Source organism: Panicum virgatum, chromosome 9K (genome assembly GCF_016808335.1).
Source record: "Panicum virgatum strain AP13 chromosome 9K, P.virgatum_v5, whole genome shotgun sequence".
Lineage (NCBI taxonomy): Eukaryota > Viridiplantae > Streptophyta > Magnoliopsida > Poales > Poaceae > Panicum > Panicum virgatum.
In genome coordinates this window covers 60,059,528-60,076,985 of record NC_053144.1, presented here as the reverse complement: position 1 = coordinate 60,076,985, position 17,458 = coordinate 60,059,528, and the positions used below count along the sequence as shown (strand labels likewise).

General features: G+C 46.8%; 2 protein-coding genes, 1 long non-coding RNA gene and 1 pseudogene across 6 annotated transcripts; 1 reads left to right on the top strand and 3 right to left on the bottom strand.

Annotated features, from left to right (window-relative positions):
* Positions 1–94: 94 nt before the first annotated feature.
* Positions 95–2,756, top strand: LOC120652930 (annotated as a pseudogene). The gene is made up of 6 exons (XR_005666692.1): positions 95–609; positions 697–1,059; positions 1,145–1,188; positions 1,825–2,039; positions 2,208–2,332; positions 2,430–2,756. The product of XR_005666692.1 is annotated as a mitochondrial phosphate carrier protein 3, mitochondrial-like (transcript).
* A 1,457-nt stretch (positions 2,757–4,213) lies between these two features.
* LOC120652928 (splicing factor 3A subunit 2-like) lies at positions 4,214–7,030 on the bottom strand. Its single transcript, XM_039930880.1, has 7 exons — positions 6,803–7,030; positions 6,534–6,703; positions 5,700–5,776; positions 5,227–5,292; positions 5,039–5,113; positions 4,887–4,961; positions 4,214–4,794 (listed from the first exon to the last, which is right to left on the bottom strand). Exons 1-7 carry the CDS (start codon positions 6,952–6,954, stop codon positions 4,471–4,473), a joined length of 939 nt encoding a protein of 312 aa, XP_039786814.1. The 5' UTR covers positions 6,955–7,030; the 3' UTR covers positions 4,214–4,470.
* A 691-nt stretch (positions 7,031–7,721) lies between these two features.
* LOC120652929 lies at positions 7,722–15,241 on the bottom strand. Of its 3 annotated transcripts, XR_005666689.1 has the most exons (8): positions 14,513–15,241; positions 11,175–14,127; positions 10,915–11,047; positions 10,708–10,814; positions 10,309–10,455; positions 8,731–9,393; positions 8,033–8,455; positions 7,722–7,954 (listed from the first exon to the last, which is right to left on the bottom strand). It is a non-coding gene; the product is annotated as an uncharacterized LOC120652929 (long non-coding RNA). The 3 variants fall into 3 exon arrangements; XR_005666691.1 differs by lacking the exons at positions 7,722–7,954; positions 8,033–8,455 and having other exon boundaries at positions 8,547–8,819; positions 8,904–9,393; XR_005666690.1 differs by lacking the exons at positions 7,722–7,954; positions 8,033–8,455 and having other exon boundaries at positions 8,547–9,393.
* Positions 15,242–15,319: 78 nt separating this feature from the next.
* On the bottom strand, positions 15,320–17,254 carry LOC120648847 (protein STRICTOSIDINE SYNTHASE-LIKE 13-like). Its single transcript, XM_039925496.1, has 4 exons — positions 16,638–17,254; positions 16,272–16,556; positions 15,998–16,165; positions 15,320–15,865 (listed from the first exon to the last, which is right to left on the bottom strand). The coding sequence occupies exons 1-4, from the start codon at positions 17,015–17,017 to the stop codon at positions 15,460–15,462; spliced, it is 1,239 nt and encodes a 412-aa protein (XP_039781430.1). The 5' UTR covers positions 17,018–17,254; the 3' UTR covers positions 15,320–15,459.
* Positions 17,255–17,458: the final 204 nt, after the last annotated feature.

Sequence of the window (17,458 nt, the reverse complement as noted above, 5' to 3'; positions counted from 1 at the left end):
GATTTTTTTCAGAATTTTTTAAAGACCTTTTTAGTTTGCTTTCACGGTGCTTTCACCAGTTCGGTGATTGCACCGGATATGCCTCCCCACTTCCGCCAGCCGCCGCCGGTTCGCGCGGCCGGGAACTCGTGACCCGGCCGGGAGGAAAATTGCGAGAGCCCCCAGCCGCTCTGCTCCCGAGCTAGGGCGAGGCCCGAGGGGCGAGGGAGGACCGGAGGAGGCCGGCCGCGGCACCACGCGCGCACGCGGCCTTCGCCGCGACCCCCTCCCCGTTATCCCCTCCCCTACCATGCGCGTGCCCCCCCGCCCAGACCCGAGATGGCGAACCGCGACAAGGTCGGGTGCTCCCCGGCCGCGCTGCCCCTCGACCGCGTCCTGGCCGCGCTGGCCGCCAACGCCGACCAGCTCGGGAGGCGGTGGGTGGCCGCGCTCCGCGGCCGGTGCGGGAAGCGGGACGGGGCGGGGGTCGGGAGGGCGGAGGGGAGAGCGCAGGCCATAAAGATGCACACGCCGCTGTTCTACGTCACCTGCGCGCTCGGCGGCACCCTCAGCACCGGCCTCACCCACCTCGCGGTCACGCCGCTCGACCTCGTCAAGTGCAACATGCAGGTCCGTGGAGGTTCCTCGCTTGTTCTTCCTGATGGCTCAAATGGCTAACGGAGCCGCTGCTTGCGTCGATATTCTTTCCCTCACCAGGTGGATCCTAGCAAGTACAGGGACATTCCGACTGCCTTTGGTGTCATGCTCCAGGAGCAAGGCATCGGTGGGCTCTTCAAGGGCTGGATGGCCACGCTGGTTGGGTACAGCTGCCAGGGGGGCCTGCAAGTTTGGGTTCTACGAGTTCTTCAAGGAGTGCTACTCCAACATTGCTGGTCCCGATAATGCTGAACGGCTCAAGACATTGGTCTACCTTGCAGCTTCAGCGTCTGCGGAGGTGATTGCAGATGTAGCGCTCTGCCCCATGGAGGCTGTAAAGATTCGAGTCCAGACGCAGCCGGGATTTGCTCGGTGCCTGATGGATGGGCTTCCCAAGATTGTCCAATCTGAAGGTGTCTTTGGGTATAGATACTGCAAGCCTTGTGTAATTTGTGTTGCAACGTTTCGGAGGACAACATTCTTTTAACACTATATGCGCAAATTTCAGGCTTTACAAAGGACTGCTTCCTCTTTGGGGCCGTCAAGTTCCCTGTAAGTTAAAATGTCTGTTAGAAGTTACCTTTTTTTGCCACTGTTAGAAGTTAACCGCCACTTCTGATTTATATAAACCTGGTACTTTATAGTTTGAATACCAAACTTTCTGTATTTAGCCCCCATTGCAGCACTTGCTCGGTGCCTCAGCTATGAATGAACCTGCTTGGTTTCATTGCTTGCTCCTTAGTTTGTGCAGAAATACTACAAAAACTTTCGGAGTGGATAAATTATCATATTAATAGCTTTTTTAGACCCATGCAATTCATTGTGCTCTGCGTAGAAACCTAGGTCAGCCAGTTGTCAAACACACAATGATTTACTAGAGCTTAAAGTATGTATCAGATTACATTTCATTTGGTCTGTTGTACTTTATTATTGGATTATTGTGCTATTTGATAAAGTATGTCACCAATTATATTTTCTTCCTAAGAGAAAATAATAGGACAATCTTCGAGTATGGTGTCTATCTATGGATAAATAAGTCGATTGTTCAGCGGACTACCCTTTGTCCATTCTCTTAGGAGGTGCTTTGCAAGAAACATAGTCATGTAGATAATCTTTGCCTATATGTTGCTTCTGTTTCTACCTTGCGTTCACCTGTGTTGCCTAATTACTTTACATACTACCCTGCAGACACTATGATGAAATTTGCTTGCTTTGAAACCATTGTCGAGATGGTCTACAAGCATGCAGTGCCAAAGCCGAAGGATCAATGCAGTAAGCCACTCCAGCTAGCAGTAAGCTTTGCAGGGGGGTATATTGCTGGAGTCTTCTGTGCTGCTATATCTCAACCTGGAGATAACCTGGTCTCTTTCCTCAACAACGCAAAAGGAGCCACAGTGGCAGATGTAAGCTGCTAGTCCTATGTCAAAAGAATAAGTTTCAAAGTGAACTATAATTTACAAATCATGCAAAAAAAGAAGTAGCTTACACAACTACGCCTATGTGAATATCAGATCTCATTATTCTGCTATTAATAATTTACTAAATTGTTTCTTAATGCATCATACTTCCAGGCTGTAAGAACTCTTGGAATGTGGGGCCTTTTCACGCGCGGCCTTCCTCTTCGTATTATTATGGTCGGTGCTCTCACAGGAGCGCAATGGGCAACATATGACGCATTTAAAGTCTTGGTTGGATTGTAAGTGCACCTTTTTGCCTTTCATGCATGTTTGGCATCATCGACTGTTTATGCTGAGATACTATGTTATCTCATGGCTGGTTTGGTTATTGTACAGGCCAACATCTGGTGGAGGGAGTTCTAGTTGTGCTGCTGCCTTCCCTTTGCACCAAGTGGGTCATAAAAAGCACAACTGACTGTTTTGAGAAGATATTGCCCTGAGGTATCCGGTACTGAAGACTGAAGTAGATGAGTTGGCTCAGATTTTCACTAGAGTTTGAAGATCAGAACTAAGTTTTAGATGGTAGGACATTCTCTTTCAAGGGACTTTTCTTCCAAACCTCTTGAAAGGCAACACTGTAATGATCGTACATCCTTTTGAAATGCATTTGGCCCATTGCCAAGCTGATCTGATGTTTGCCGGCCTGGTGCCCAGTCTCGATTATTCAGGGTAAGAACATGCTTGTGCACTTGCTACTCGTGATTATGGTTATGCAGGAAGTTAAGGCCTGCTGCTTATTTTGGAGGGGAAGTGGGGGCATTCAATCCAGTCTGAAAATTTCCTTGTACCTTAAGTTTGTGTTGTTTATTTTGGAGGGGAAGTGGAGGAATTCAATCCAATTGGAAAATTCCTATGCATGGTGTACCTTTAGTCTTAAGATTGCCCGAAAAGGAATTTTGGTGGCCGAAAGATTCCTCCACATTTTAGAGCGGCATGAGATCTTACCACATGTTTCTTACTTCAAAAAGTTTCGTGCGACTATCGACCAATAGATTGGAGATGCCTTGGCGGGTCTGAGGAGAGCATGTGCAACTGATGCTGATCCAAATGTCAGTTTGCCTGAATGTAACGATCTGATGGTTTAATGAAATTCTCATCTCAAAAGACAAGTTGCATGCACCTTGTGAAAAATTACATGTACTTTTGCTCGCTTTTGTTTTTGAGTATGTACTTTCGTGAAGCATCCAAACACATAATTCCTACATCTTTTTTTTCCATTCAGAAGGATTTCCAAGGAGCTTAGGCAGCCCTTTTTTTTATCTTAGGTCCTGTTTAGATGAGCTAAAACAGGAGGGCTAAAGTTAATCCTAGGTGTGTTAATAGCCAAAAAAATTGGCTAATCAGGGGAGGCTTCTAATTTAGTTAGCTAATATTCGTTCAATTAGCCTTATAATTAGTCCGTGTGTTAATCCTCTTTGACATTCAAATAAGAAGCCTAAGTTTAGCCCTAGGATCCAAACTGGATCTTAGTGTATGCGATCTACTCAGTTACAAGTTTATGATTTTCAGTTTTTTCCTTGACTAAGTCCATTCAATGTTGAGTAATATGATTAATGATTTTCAATTTCGTTTATGAGACATGATCACATGAGATAAGGGAACACCAAGGGAACCCCAAAAGAACCCGAACGGAAAGAGTTACCGTTGGAACACTGGTTCAATCATTAGGAAAAGCATTTTTGTTAAGCCTCCAGAGCCTGTACGAAGGTTTACAGAATTACAGTACTCTGAAAAGAAGACCACTCTACGTGTTTTGTTATGCGATTGGTGAACCTCTCAAAATACGCGCTACGGATGAAGGAAGTAGGAAATTTCAAGGTGATGTTTTTTTTTACGCAATTTCAGGGTGGTGAACCGGCCCTGTCGGAGGCAGAGCAGGTTTAGGGTCCTGGTCAGATGGGCAGGGATAAAAAATTTTGGCAGAATTTTAACACAGTTTAAAAACTTCTAGTGGTAAACTATACAAGAGGGAAAAGTAAATGTGGAGAACTAATGAGCCTGATGGCTACATTCCTTGGGCAATGTGATTAGGAAAGGGAATAACCGGATAACAATATCCACCTCATGTCTGCCCCCACCAATTCAGATTACCGTCCAGCGTGTTTCCTGTAGTCTGCTCATATATGAAGTCTACAAGTGCACAACATTAGATGATATCCAAGAAATAGAGTACACGAGCACTTGCGATTTTAGATAACAGGTACATGGATTGAAATCAAATACAAAATTCAACCCTATCACAGATAGGCTCAGTATGGGTACACAGTTTTGAGTTGAAATACACAAGCAATCTAGGCAAGTGCTAAACTCTTGCAGGCTGATACCTGATATCGCTTCTTCAAACTCAGGTCAACTACTGCTGTTGCCCAGGAAAACCTTACATTGGAGGGCGTGGTGGTGGTGCTCCAGGAGTGAAGTTAGGTGGCGGTGGAATCATTGGACGTGGAGGTCCATTTGCAGGTGGCGGCGGTGGTGGAGGTTGAGCATTCCCAATTGGTGGAGGAGGGATCCTTGGGGGCATTCCCATAGGTGCAGGAGGAGGTGCGTGAGGGGGTGGTGGCACTTGTGGCGGGGGCGGTGGAACTTGTCCCGGTGGCCTTGGTGGAGCACTAGGACCTCCAGTCCCATTAGGCAAAGTCCCAGGAGGAGCTGGTGGTGGCTTATTAGCTTCCGGTGGTCTTGGCTTGAAGTACAGTTGCAGCTGTTATCATAAGCACAAAGTGTAGGCGTCAAACCAAGCTACAAATCCAGCTAAATTCAAGGTAAAAACTTTGTTAAAAGGACAAAACTCACCAGGTACTCCTTCTTGTCAGGATCCCAATAAGAGAAGAATTTATCTGCTGATTTATCGATCTCTGTGCTTGGTATCTGCGACATAAAACAGTGTTAATAATATTAATTGACCAGTGCATCAGATGCCCTAACAGTTCCGCAAGAAAAATTACCTTAAATCCAATGATTTCATAGGGCTCCGCTGCAAAAAGTAGGTATTGATACCTCTTGTCCCAAGTTTCGACTTTCTGTAGAAACAAGAAAAGTATATTTAAGCACACAAGACAGTATATAGAACATCAAAGCAGCATAACTGTTCAAACAGACGTGGCAGCCCTCTGTGTCCAGAGGTTAGCTTTACCTGTTCATATGATGACATGAAACGGTGCCTTGGCTTGGTATTGTCTTCGATTTCAGGGTAACCAATCTAAACAGAAAAATATCAAAGGTTAGCACTCCATTGTATGAAATTATTCAAACTGTGAATAAGTTGCATTAAAAAATAAGTTACAATGGGAGATTAGCATCTTTCGAAATGTGTCGGCAACTACTGCAGCATTTATTAAGATTGCATTTTATATTCAATCAAATACAGCAGACTAGCTGCATATGCAACGAACATTAAGATGCAAGCTGGAAATAATTTAACTGGTACCGTTATAAGACCTTTGGCATCTGAAAGCTAACGGTGGCCTACATTTTATGACATGAAAATAGATTACAAAAAAATTATGCGTTGATATGGGCAGATTGGAAATAAAAAAACTGCATTTTACATTATTCAGTCAATCATGTGAAGATTTCGTAACTAATGCGAACACAGTGAATACTCACCTCAAAAAGAAATGAGTGTTGCTTGGTGTCAGGATCATATTGTTTGGTTACTGTATAACCAGGTCTGCCGATCTTAACTGCAGAGGGAGGAAATATAGTTATGAAAACAACTGCCGAGAAAAGCTTAAATTGTGGGTGGACAGCTGAAGTTATAGATAATGTATGGTACTACCAAAGGGTGGCAACAATATAGTAAATAAAGTAGCAACAATCACCAAGTGTGTTATTTACGAAGGATATAATCATAAACTGTATCTAAACATCAAATGGCAAATGAAGGCTAGGCTAGTATATATAATGATCACCAACTGTATTGTACGCCTTGTTCTGGACAACCGAAAAACACATCCATCTTTGTTCTTCTTACTCTTATTGTACTAAGTGATTATCAGGATCGACACGAGAAGCAAGGCATAATAGTTGGCTGGATAAAGTTGAAGTTGAATCACCCTTTAGACCACTATGCTGCGGTGAATATCCAAATGGAATCAAGCGCTTGGGTTTACACCAAGAGGGAACTTGATGAGCCATGGAATCCTTACAACAAGTAACTACTGACTGGCAATATGATATAAGTATAAATTGATACTAAGAGTCTATTTTTATAATAACCAGAGGCCCCAGATAAGCCCTCTAAAAAATCTGAGCGCAGAAGCAGACTTTTTGAACCAAACAAAGTCCAAGCAGCTGGAGAAAGTAAATAGCGCGCCCTAGTTGGTAATTTGCACTAGTACACGGAGTTACAGCAATAGCTGATAAATTGCAGCTTAATCCCCAGAGAGCTGAATCGGGAAGAACAAAAAGGAGAAAGAAGGTTATGATTTTCTCACGCACCAGACTTGCGCGGTGCGAGCTTGCGCTTGTTGGGCTGGGGCTGCGCGGGCGCGTCCTTGGCCTCGCGTGCGGCGCGCTTAGCGAGGTTGGTCTGATGCCTCTTCCCCTGCGTGTGCGCCAGGTAGTTCCCCTCGTTGTTGTGCAGCGTCAGGCAGAGCTTGCACTCGTAGCTACGCGGACACCAAAACCGAGCGGAGTGAGCGCATAGGTCGAAGCGAATCGAGTCCGGCGCGAGCTCGAGGAGGAAGCTAGGGTTTAGGGCGGGTCACCTGCCGAGGTGGTTGCGCATGAAGTAGGGGTCCTTGGCGAGGTCGATGGTCTCGAGGGCGAGGCGGCGGAGGCGCTCCCGCCGGTCGATGGCCTCATTCTGGGCGGAGGCGGCGCCGCCGCTGCCGGGCTTGGAGCCCCACTCGCGATCCATGGCGTCCTCTCGGTCTGGCTCGCCTCCTCTCGAGCCGACGCCTCCCTTCTGTTCGATGTTTATCTGCTGCGGCTCAGCTCGGTAATGCCTTGCTGCTAAACAAAGCCCTGAGCTGGCCCGTAGTAACAAAGCCCTGAGCTGATTCGGCCCAAACATACTTTGCACACATCGATCGATTTGGATTGCTGCTGGCTGCTGCTAAACCAACAATATTATTATTCAATCTGAAATTGTCCATTATTATGGCAAACTAGTAGGGTGCACGTGTGGCACGCACGTGTTTAAAAATATATACTGCCAATTGCAAATATTATAAATAGCAATCTGAACAATGCAAATATTTATTATAAATAGCAATCCGAACAATATGAAAATTACATTGCTTATTACAATGGGGCAAAAAGTTGGTTCATCTACTGATTGTCGTTCACATGGTTAGTCAACATTCTCTCACGCATAAGCATGTAATCTTCATAAATAAAATTTGAATAATCATGACAGCACACTGGGCATGTAGCCGATTGTCTGAACCATTTGATGATGCAATAGATGTGAAACCTATGAATACACTTCGGCAGGTATAACACGTCATCACCCGCTGAATCCAACTCCTCATTGCAAATTGAGCATGCACACTTGAGAGTTGAGGAAACCTTGTAACAATGATGTAGTCTCGCAATACACAAATTGAATAGTCAGTTGCACGTGCCTGCCACATGCACGTGTTTAAAAAATAATTATATTTAAAAATAGAATGAATTTAGAGTATGACGAGTGCAAGAGAAATGGAAATAGAGAAAAAAACTCAATAACCAGAATAGAATATTCTTTTAGAGGATAAATTTTAAAATATGACAAGCGCGGATAACCTAATACGACGAGTACTGCAGCCAAATCTACACTGCTCTTGCTATGACCGAGAAGTAGCGCTCGTTTTCCTTGACCCCAAAATATTTCTTCTATGTATTCCTTTATCTCCTGTGTTTTTACTCAATGAAGACTGCAAGGTGCTTTTTTATGTATTTGTTAATTAAAACAAATATCGATAGGAAAATTACAGGCTAATGAATGGCAGTACCTCAGTATGAACTTTGGCAATATGACAAGCTAGACCCATCTTGGAGAAGTATCCATGGTTACTAAACAGACCTATAAAAATGTTAGCATAAAAAAGTTGGAAACTGATAGCTCACTATCCGCGTGGTAACCGACTGGCCTGGAACCAACAAGTAAACAACTGAATCAGGTAGCTTTTGCTCATTTTTTCTGAAGAGCAGTGAGATGGTTCACATGAGACAGTTCAGATAACATCTTTCATTGAAAGCATTTTTACAAATCATCCGCAATGACATTCAGTTTGGTGCTTTTGCTGACCACACAGAGTCCAAGATCTCCAAGAATCCGGCTGTCCCATCCTCAATTGTAGGTAAGCTTTGATCCATTTCTTCAAAAAAAAAAAAAAGCTTTGATCCCGAACAATTTCTGTGCACGCTCTACAAGGCTGCACAAGAAATCAAAGGAACATATTATGTCGTGAAAGACTATTACATCCATTAAATTTGATTTCGCAAAAAAAAATTGGCGCCAAAAAATCGCATCACGATGACATTTATTTTCTACTCTCAGACGTAGAGTTTAATCTTCAGAATAGGCAAGACATCCCCAGCATAGCAAATTCTATGAGAAGTGCAGCACTACATGTGTTGAGTCTTTAATGCATAGATTAGAACTTGCATCTTTAGGAACAAAGCATAAAGATTCAAGAACAAACTGTACCCTTGAAACAGCAAAGCTCTATTCTAAAAAACATGTGAAGGCACAATTTGACCTGTGTTTTCTTGAGAGGGGCTTCCACTGCAATCTGCCTGACCAAGGGATAAGAGTTGAACGAAGTTATGGCAATTCAGTGCATGGGATAACAGCAGGGAAAATTTGGAAATTCAACAAACTGTAGCAGACGTAGATGGCTCCCCTTGTGTTGAAGGCGATTCCCTCATGTTTGGTACGGTTATCCAGAGAAGAGAAATCTGCTAGCAATGCTCCCATTTGTCAGGACATTCAATGTGCAACCAAGCAATGAAGCTGCTTAAGTAGAGTAACAGGAAAAATATGGTGGAGCTAGTGACAGATCAGAAGTTGTGACAATAGAACTGAGAAGGAAACACAACTGAAGAGCAAGTTATATTGACGCATAAAGGAATATGAGAAAATAATTACCAAAAATATAATCTTAATGCTGCAGATTATATTGACGCCATGATGTAGGGGAAATGTATTTTTTTAAAAAAAAATAGAAGCATAGTCATGTACCTTACTACCTTATGGTTGTTTATCTTCACCAAACACCAAGCGGACCAGCTAGTTCTATCAGAAATTGTCGTTCTCACCTTTTGCCAAAGCATAGTTATGTATCATTTCTGCAAGTTAAATTCCAGGAACCTATATAATAAAGAATCCATTATCAATTCAAGTTTAGACTCGATAAAATGTTAAGTATAGGAAGATATCAGTTTCGTTAATTTGTTTACCTTATTCTTAACCATCCACATTATCAAAAAACTTTCTACAATTTTGGGAAAAATTAAAAAATATTGACCATAACACCACATATGCATCATATAATCTTAGATAATAAATATTTTAAATATAAATATTCATATACTTGCTTAGCAAACTACAAGAGATCTGGCACAGATAATTAGCAGGGTAATTCAAAAAAAGAGCTAGCTGCAGTTACACTGAATCAATAAATAGAATTGCAGTGCAGAGATCAACAGAAATGAACGCGCATCACATGATATAGAGGTGAAGTTGCTGAAAATTTCAGAGCCCAGCAGGACATGAATAGCAGACCCAGCACCGCATCAATCTACCAAAACTCGATGTAAACAACTCCTATTCACAGGACATTTAAACCACAAGCTCCTCTCAAGAAGGGAGTTAAGGCCATTACGAGAGCGAACACACAGCGACCTTATTACGTTTCCGTTTGCAGTGATGATGCATAAACCAAACACCAAGGACAGACATAATAGAATCAATGCATAGCAGGAATTTCGTTGACCATATTATGCCTAAAAGAAAACATTCTCTCATCAGGTCTGCTGGACTTCAACACAATGGTAAATGGCCCTGTAAATTGATAATGGCATATCTTATAAATAATCAATCTTGGTCTCATGGACACTATATGAATCCTCAAGCTTTGCACAATTTATTGGCAGATCAAGGCTAGTGAAAAACTATCTATCTTTTGCAACAAATACCTTCAAACACTTACTATTTACAGATGATTATATTAATCACTTATTGACCCAGGAACTGAAAGAGAATCAAGCAGAAATAGAAAGTTACAATATCTTCCATTGTCTAATGAAGCCAGTGAAAGGCATATAACCATGTAGGCCATTGCTTCAAGAATACCCTGTCATTGCTTCAAGAACATCCACAGTATACTAAATAAGCTTGATAAGGTTATGTTGAGCACTTCTGAAAAAGAACCTGAAGAAAAAAGATGATCCTATCTGAATGAAAGTTTCTTTTTTACCCATCGTTAGCATAGAAAAATATGATCCTATCATTGGTAAACTGAAATGCACATCCTAAAATCAGTAAAACTTATTGCTTAAAAAATAAATTTCATGTTTCACGCATTGTCACTGATAATATGTACTACACTCAAATGATAGAAAGATGATGTGAATTTCCTTAAGAAATAGAAACCAGCCATTACAGATTATAGATAATAAGTACCAATGGGTTCTTGATGAAGTGTCTATCAAGGCGAACCAAACCACCTAGGGAACCTCAAGATAACCTCCTTTTGTTACCCCAACCTCAAGATAACCTCCTTTGGTTACCTGCGAAACAAGAAGCAAGATACTGTCACTAATTGATCATAATGTGTACCACAGCCTAACACACAGTAAAAGAAAGCTTTTGTTCCTGAATAATACATACATCACTGGTTAAACAGGAACGTGCTGTCATATCAAAATTGCAACACAGGATGTAAGGTACTCCCAAATCAGTAAGCTGTCCAGGCTTGATACCTTGGAGACGGGCTTCATGTTCATGTTAACCTGCAATCCACCTGTAAATTCCAAAAAGATGAGTACTTTTTTCAAACAAAGATGGACCTTTATCTACCAGTGCAAGAGAATAACTTCGATAATTCAAACTGAGAACTGCAGACCAAAAGAAGAAAAATACAAAATTACCTGCTGCTTATATATTTTCTCTTCCATTGTTCGATGTGTCATTAGGCAATAAGCATATACAACTTTGGTCTGTCCATACCTGGAAAGAATATTCCCACTGAATAAATAAATAATCGCATCTATAGCTCAAATAAATAATCGCAAGTGCAACTAATGAGCAACTCAGGTGACAAGTTCTTGCCTCTAAACTCGATAAATGGCTTGCAGTTGCAGATCGTGTGCTGGATTCAAGGATGCATCCAGAAGAACTACATGATTTGCAGCATGTTGTTTGATGCCCAGAGATCCAGCATGAGTTGATATCAACCCGCATTTTACTCTTGCATTTTCAAGGTCATTAAACATGTCCACAAGATTTTGTCGATCAGAAGATGGAGTGCTCCTATCAAGCCTGTTCTGCATGATATGGATATATGATATTTGCAAAATCAGACAGCCATCCATGAGCCAGGTGTCGGTGTCCTGACCCGGCGGTCCGGATCCCAACTAGTAATGCTGCGTGTTTCCTCGTCCCAGATGTTGATGCAAGAGGCAACACAGTAACGCACGGGTTTATCCTGGTTCCGGCCACGGGGCCGTACGTCCAGCAAAGGGGGTGTGCGAGGGCACTGTATTATCTTGCACCGGAGGTATCTGTAGTAGGGGGTACAGGCGAGGCGAGAGAGGGAGGGAAGTTCCCAAGTCTCTGCTAGAGGAGAAGTTGATTGAGGCGAGTGCCAATATCGGGTGCTGAGTGTTGTGTTCTATCGAGTGGTCGGATTGCGTGACGATGATCGCGAACGTCCCCTTTAAAGGAAGCCCGCCTCCTCCTTTTATAGTCACAAGGAGGGACGGTGTACATGCGCAGGGGAACGTGGAAGTCGTCGGTTTCCCCCGAATCGCGGGGGTGCAGTGGTCGAGCACTGTGGAAAGTACACTGTGGGGCATGACGTCGGGCGTGGCAGTCGTCCTGGGTATCGTCCTTGTTTTGCGGAGATCGCACCGGCGTCCTGCCTGCTCCAGCAGTCAGCGTGGTCGTCGCTGTAGGGTGTACAGTCCTCCAGATGTGGCGTGGTGGCGCTCCATGAGCCCTGCAGGTCATGGTCTTGCGTATATATGTGCGCCAACGGTGATGGTGCGCGTGGCGGTCCCGGACCCCCCTTGGACGGAGTGCTGGCGGGTGCACTAAGGAGGTCCGGGAGTCACGTGGAGATCCCGGACCCCTCGAGGGGGGAGGTCCGGGCCTCCGGCTGCTAGCGCTGAGCGTCCCTCCTTGAGGGGCACGTGGCGACGCCGGACCCCTTCCCGAGCAGGGGGCCGGCCCGGGGCCATACGTGTGGTGAGGTGGAGTCCGGAGTCCGGACAGCCGGAGTTGGTAGAATAGTAACGGGAGCTGTGCCGAGCACGTCTCGTCCCGCGTCGCAGGTTCCACAGTGTTGCCACAGCGTCCGGGATGGCGAAGCAGTGACCGGAGTTGGCGGACGTGGCGGACGGGACTCCGGTCACAGCCACTGTGGGGAATGGCGGCCTGACGCCGTCTGTCCGCGCTGTGGAGGAGTGGTTGGCATTTAATGCCTCCGTACGACGGGCGGGTGAGCGGAAGGGCCGTTTGTCCTTTACGTCGACGGGTGGCCTCGAGCGAGGCGGAGATGATTCGTCCTGCTCGAGGGTAGGTTCGCTACCCTCGAGCAAGGCGGAGATGTTTCGCCCGCTCGAGGGTAGGTTCGCTACCCTCGAGCGAGGCGGAGATGCGGGGCGCAGTCGAGGGTCCCGATGGGAGCCCTCGAGCGAGGCGGAGATCATCCCGCGGGTCCGGGGGGGTGCGGATGGGCCGCGTGCTGGGCTTCTTTGAGTCCCTTTCTTTCTTCCAGATTGGGAATGAGGCCGTGGGCCTTCGTGGGCTCAGTTGCCTAATATGTGTTTGTGTTTTTAGGGTGGTCTTAGTACCCTGATTAGGGTATCCCTAATCGTGGTACCCGACACCAGGTTCTTAATATTTCTAGGCATCAGACAACCATTACCACCCTACTCATGAGCATGCAGACCCAAAGTACAAGAACCAAAAGAAAATAGCTCAAAAGTAACAAACATGAAATAAAAAACCATTTAGGGAAAAAACTTCCTATCATGACAAGTACCAAGTTAATCTTTTAGAAGTAGATGGGCGAAATTGCAGGGAGCAAAAGTAAAACTAATCTAACTGAAACTTCAAATTCAGGTAGGTCCATAAATCAGAATTTATAATAAACAAATGGGATGAACTGTGAAAGGGGGACAAAAGGCACCCCTACAACTCTGCCAAACAAAACTCACCATAAAAAAATTATCACACTCCGCTATCCAAGCATATCATATAAGATCTGCCAGGATTTGATTAAAACTATAGAACTGTCGATCCTTGTTCTCAGCTCGGACGACGCCAATTAATTTTATGATCATGAGATTAGCTTGTAGAATAAAAGATCTCAGAATACTATCAATTTAAAGGTAGAGTTCACGAGGTGCTTTAAACCATGATATAAATCAGGTACTCAAATTCTCAAACTGAATAGTTAACCTATCATACAACGATTCATATTATAGTTCAAATGCCAAAAGTAATTTTCACACAAATTGTGTTCTAATGTGATTTAATGAAGCAGAATGATTGTTTCCACTAAATATAATATTAGAGCTGATATACTGAGCATCTTGATTGCAAGCCTGTAGCAGAAAGATTGTTGAAATCATGGCACCATGACATCTAAAAATGAGGACAGGAATACCTCAGGAAGGACGCAGCTACATGGAGATTGAAGTCATCTTCAGGGGATCCCTTCACGTGTTGGAGGCAGAGGGGAAGCCCCTCTGGAACCACCAGCTGCTCACTCATCTTTGACGATGATCATAAAAATCTCATCATGCGATGCTCATTCAGATGAGTCTAAACATCCGACCCATCTCCATCTGCGTATCCTTCGTCGGGCATCGTCCACTGCCGCCGCACCCAAAAAACCATAGAGAATGGGCAGATCAGATCGACAAACATCCAATGGAGAGGGAGATCCCATAAAAAAAAAGAATGAATGATGGTGATGATGGCATGTTCTGCTCGGGTGTGGAGCTGTGGTCCGTCAACACATCGGCAGCGGACCTGCCATGGCGTTTATTGTGAGGCCTCCACCACCACGCCGGCGCTCGACTCGTCTGTTATCTCGACAGCGCTCGCCCACCATGACCTCGGTGCGCTGGCCCTCGTCGACCATGGTGGAGCTTTCCCTTGTCCACCATGGCGGCGCGGGAGTGATGCGACGGAGTGTGGATGCGACATCGGAGAGAGAGAGAGAGAGAGAGAGCGAGAGCGAGAGAGAGATATGTACCTGCGGATCGGAGGTCCACACGCACCGGCCGTAGCCGCATCCCGCGGCCGCCGCCCGCACCGGCAGTCCCCACGGCCAGATTCCGCGCTCGCCGACCTTCCCCACCGGAGCCCTTCCCACGCCGGTCATCCTCGGCACTGGATCCTGCGCCCGCCGGATCTGGGAGAAAGAGAGGCACCAACGTCCCCGGTGCGGCATCCCGCCCCCGTGCTGCTCCCCATCGAGCTGCCGCCACGCCTGTTGCAGTTCGGCCTCCGCGGAGGCGTGGGGACGCATGGAGCTTCCATAGATACGCCGGCCACCGCCTCTCCGAGCGCCGTGCCGGCCGGTACGCCCGCCCGCCGTATATAATTGCTTCAGCTCGAGGAGAGCAGGTGGATGGGGCAGCAACCGGCGGGCTGGATCAAGAAACCAAGGAAATCACGATGGTCTATAGAAGAAAATCACGAAAGGCCGCCTGCTGCAATCACGGAAGGCCAAGCTCTTCCTCGTGGGCGCCGGCTGCAATAATCACGGAAGGGCACGGGAAGGCAGCGATCGAGGAGGGTAGGTTTCGCGGGGATTGGATGCAATCACGGAAGGAGGGCTCATGTGAATTGAAGCTGCCAGGCCAATCCGATTGCGGGTACAGATGAGAGGGTAGAGAACCCTGCGGTGGAAAAAAGAACTCACGGAGGGGGGCGCGCCCGCGCGATTGAACGGGCGGGGCGACGAAATCCGTGTGGCAGGCCCCTGTTAAACATTTCGGTCTTTTATATGTGAGTCTTAAAGTGGAGTTTATAAAATAAGTACGGAGACTAATTTTAATGACAATTATTTCAATTGTTATAGATCCTTACAGTATAGATAGATACAAACAAGACAACGAACACTAATCACTCCATCAGACTTCATACAGTCTAGGAGCCATTGAAAACGAAGGGACACGGCACACGGTGTGGCTCGGGCTAGTCCAGGGGGTAGGGGATCGTGGCGATGTGGTTGTGCGCCACGGTCCCGATCCAGAGCTTGCGCCCCACCTCCCGCACCTCGCTGACCAGCTTCATGACCTCGCGGCCCCGGTCCTCGAGCACCTCTACGACGCGCCCCTCGCCATCGAGGAGCGCGAGCACCGTGTGCATCCGCGTGGCGGCCCTCCGCGTGAGCATCCTGAGCGTCAGCGGGAGCTTGAAGTACACCGTCCGGAGCCACGGCCGCGTGGCGAACACCTCCTGCGCCGGCGTCCGGCAGCAGTCGATGGCTACCCAGAACTGGCCCTTGCCGTTGGAGCGCACGTTGTCGGGGAACCCCGGCAGGTTCGCGAACACCTCCAGCTCGCCCGTCCTCGGGCCTTCCAGCCAGTACCTCATGATCCTAATAAAAAGCAAGGAGAATTTGATGTGTAAATTATTATTTGATCGTGCTAATTGGAACCATTAATTAGCTGGTTATGAAGTTTGTAGCGTGTGATAGAATCGTGAGCATCGAGTTTACAGTCTATTTCACCTGCAATTTGTTGTCTCGGAGAAGAGAAGGAACAGTTGGTCCTCCGAGATCTGCAGGCCGTTTGGGAAGACGAGCCCCTTGAGCACGACATGGACAGCACCTGTTCCGGGGTCATATCTGAGCAGCCTCCCGGTGCCTTCTCCTTCTAGCAGGATGTTCAAATGATCCCTGCAAAACTAGCTCTGGTCAGCCACTCTTTCTTTCAGCAGAAATGGACAGAAGGATTTTTTACTCGACCGAAGAGAGGCCAGAGTGCTTTGGTTTGTTTGCTCACTTTCTGCTGTATCTCATGCTCGTGTCGGTGAAGAACACGGAGCCGTTCCTGTGGACGTCGAGGTCGTTCGCGAACCGGATCAGGTCCCCGCCGACCTCCCTCGCGAGGGAGGTCGCCACGCCGCCGCTCCGGCCGACGGCCATGAGCCCGTAGTACGCGTCGGCCACGTAGAGCTCGCCGGTCTCCCTGTGGAACCTCAGCCCGAGCGGCCGGCCGCAGAATTCCTCCTTGTCGTGCTGCTTTCTCGTCGTTGAGTTCGCTCCATTGGCGCAGACTTTCTCTGACCTTTGCCAAGAAAGACGAATTGCACATTGTGTCAGCACTGTGCGAGCTCATGCCGTGTGATTAGCTATGGAGGAGACGTACCAGCCAGGATTCATGACGGCGAACGTCTCCCACCCGGCCTCCTCGCCCATCCACCGCACGACGCGGCCGTCGGCGAGGCCGGCGTACGGCCCGCGCCCCTCGCCGTCGAACTCGATGGACTCCGGCCCGAACACCTCGCCGACGAACTCCAGCCTGCCGCGCCGGAGCCGGCTGGCGTTGTCCCTGGGCCACCTGCCCATCACCTCCCCGTACGGCGCGAGCTCGTGCTTCACCGGCCGGTAGTCGACGCCGGCCAGCGGGCTGAGGCGGAACGGGTCCGCGACGACCAGCGCCAGCGCCAGCGCCGCGAAGAAGAGGTGCGGGTACTGCACGATGCCATCGCGCCCTCGCCGCCACTGCAGCTTCCTCTTCTCTTCCATGGAGGGCGGGATCTGCAGGGCTTCGGCTTGGATGCAGAACCAGAGGATCGAGAGGAAATTAAACAGGGGAGGCTGTGATCTTAATGGATTTGTTCAGGAAAGACTACGTGCGTAGGTGTCTCTATCGACTTGCATGGAAGTTTTTTTTTTTTGAAATGACTTGCATGGAAGTTGCATGAGTAAGAAGGATTGTTTGGGAGTAGGTGTCCTCTTTTTTTCTTCTTTTTTTCCTTTTTTTTTTTTTTGAGGACAGGAGTAGGTGTCCTCTTGGTTCAGAATAGCCAAGGAATCTAGCACTTTAGAGTGATCTCGGTGTTGCACGTTTTCGTTGCTTGGGCGACGGTGCAAGGCGAACGGTTCAACAAGCCTTTTCTACCATGTGAGATGACACAAGGGGTGAAGGGGGTGCAGGTATCTTAGCGCGACATGTACATGAAATTT

Coding starts and splice junctions, on each gene's coding strand:
- LOC120652928 (XM_039930880.1), bottom strand. CDS start 6,954: ATGGATCGCGAGTGGGGCTCCAAGCCCGGCAGCGGCGGCGCCGCCTCC. Junction 4,962..5,038: donor ATGAAATCATTGGATTTAAG/GTAATTTTTCTT, acceptor TTTATGTCGCAG/ATACCAAGCACAGAGATCGA. Junction 4,795..4,886: donor CTGACAAGAAGGAGTACCTG/GTGAGTTTTGTC, acceptor TTATGATAACAG/CTGCAACTGTACTTCAAGCC.
- LOC120648847 (XM_039925496.1), bottom strand. CDS start 17,017: ATGGAAGAGAAGAGGAAGCTGCAGTGGCGGCGAGGGCGCGATGGCATC. Junction 16,166..16,271: donor AGCATGAGATACAGCAGAAA/GTGAGCAAACAA, acceptor CTAGTTTTGCAG/GGATCATTTGAACATCCTGC. Junction 15,866..15,997: donor TCCGAGACAACAAATTGCAG/GTGAAATAGACT, acceptor GCTTTTTATTAG/GATCATGAGGTACTGGCTGG.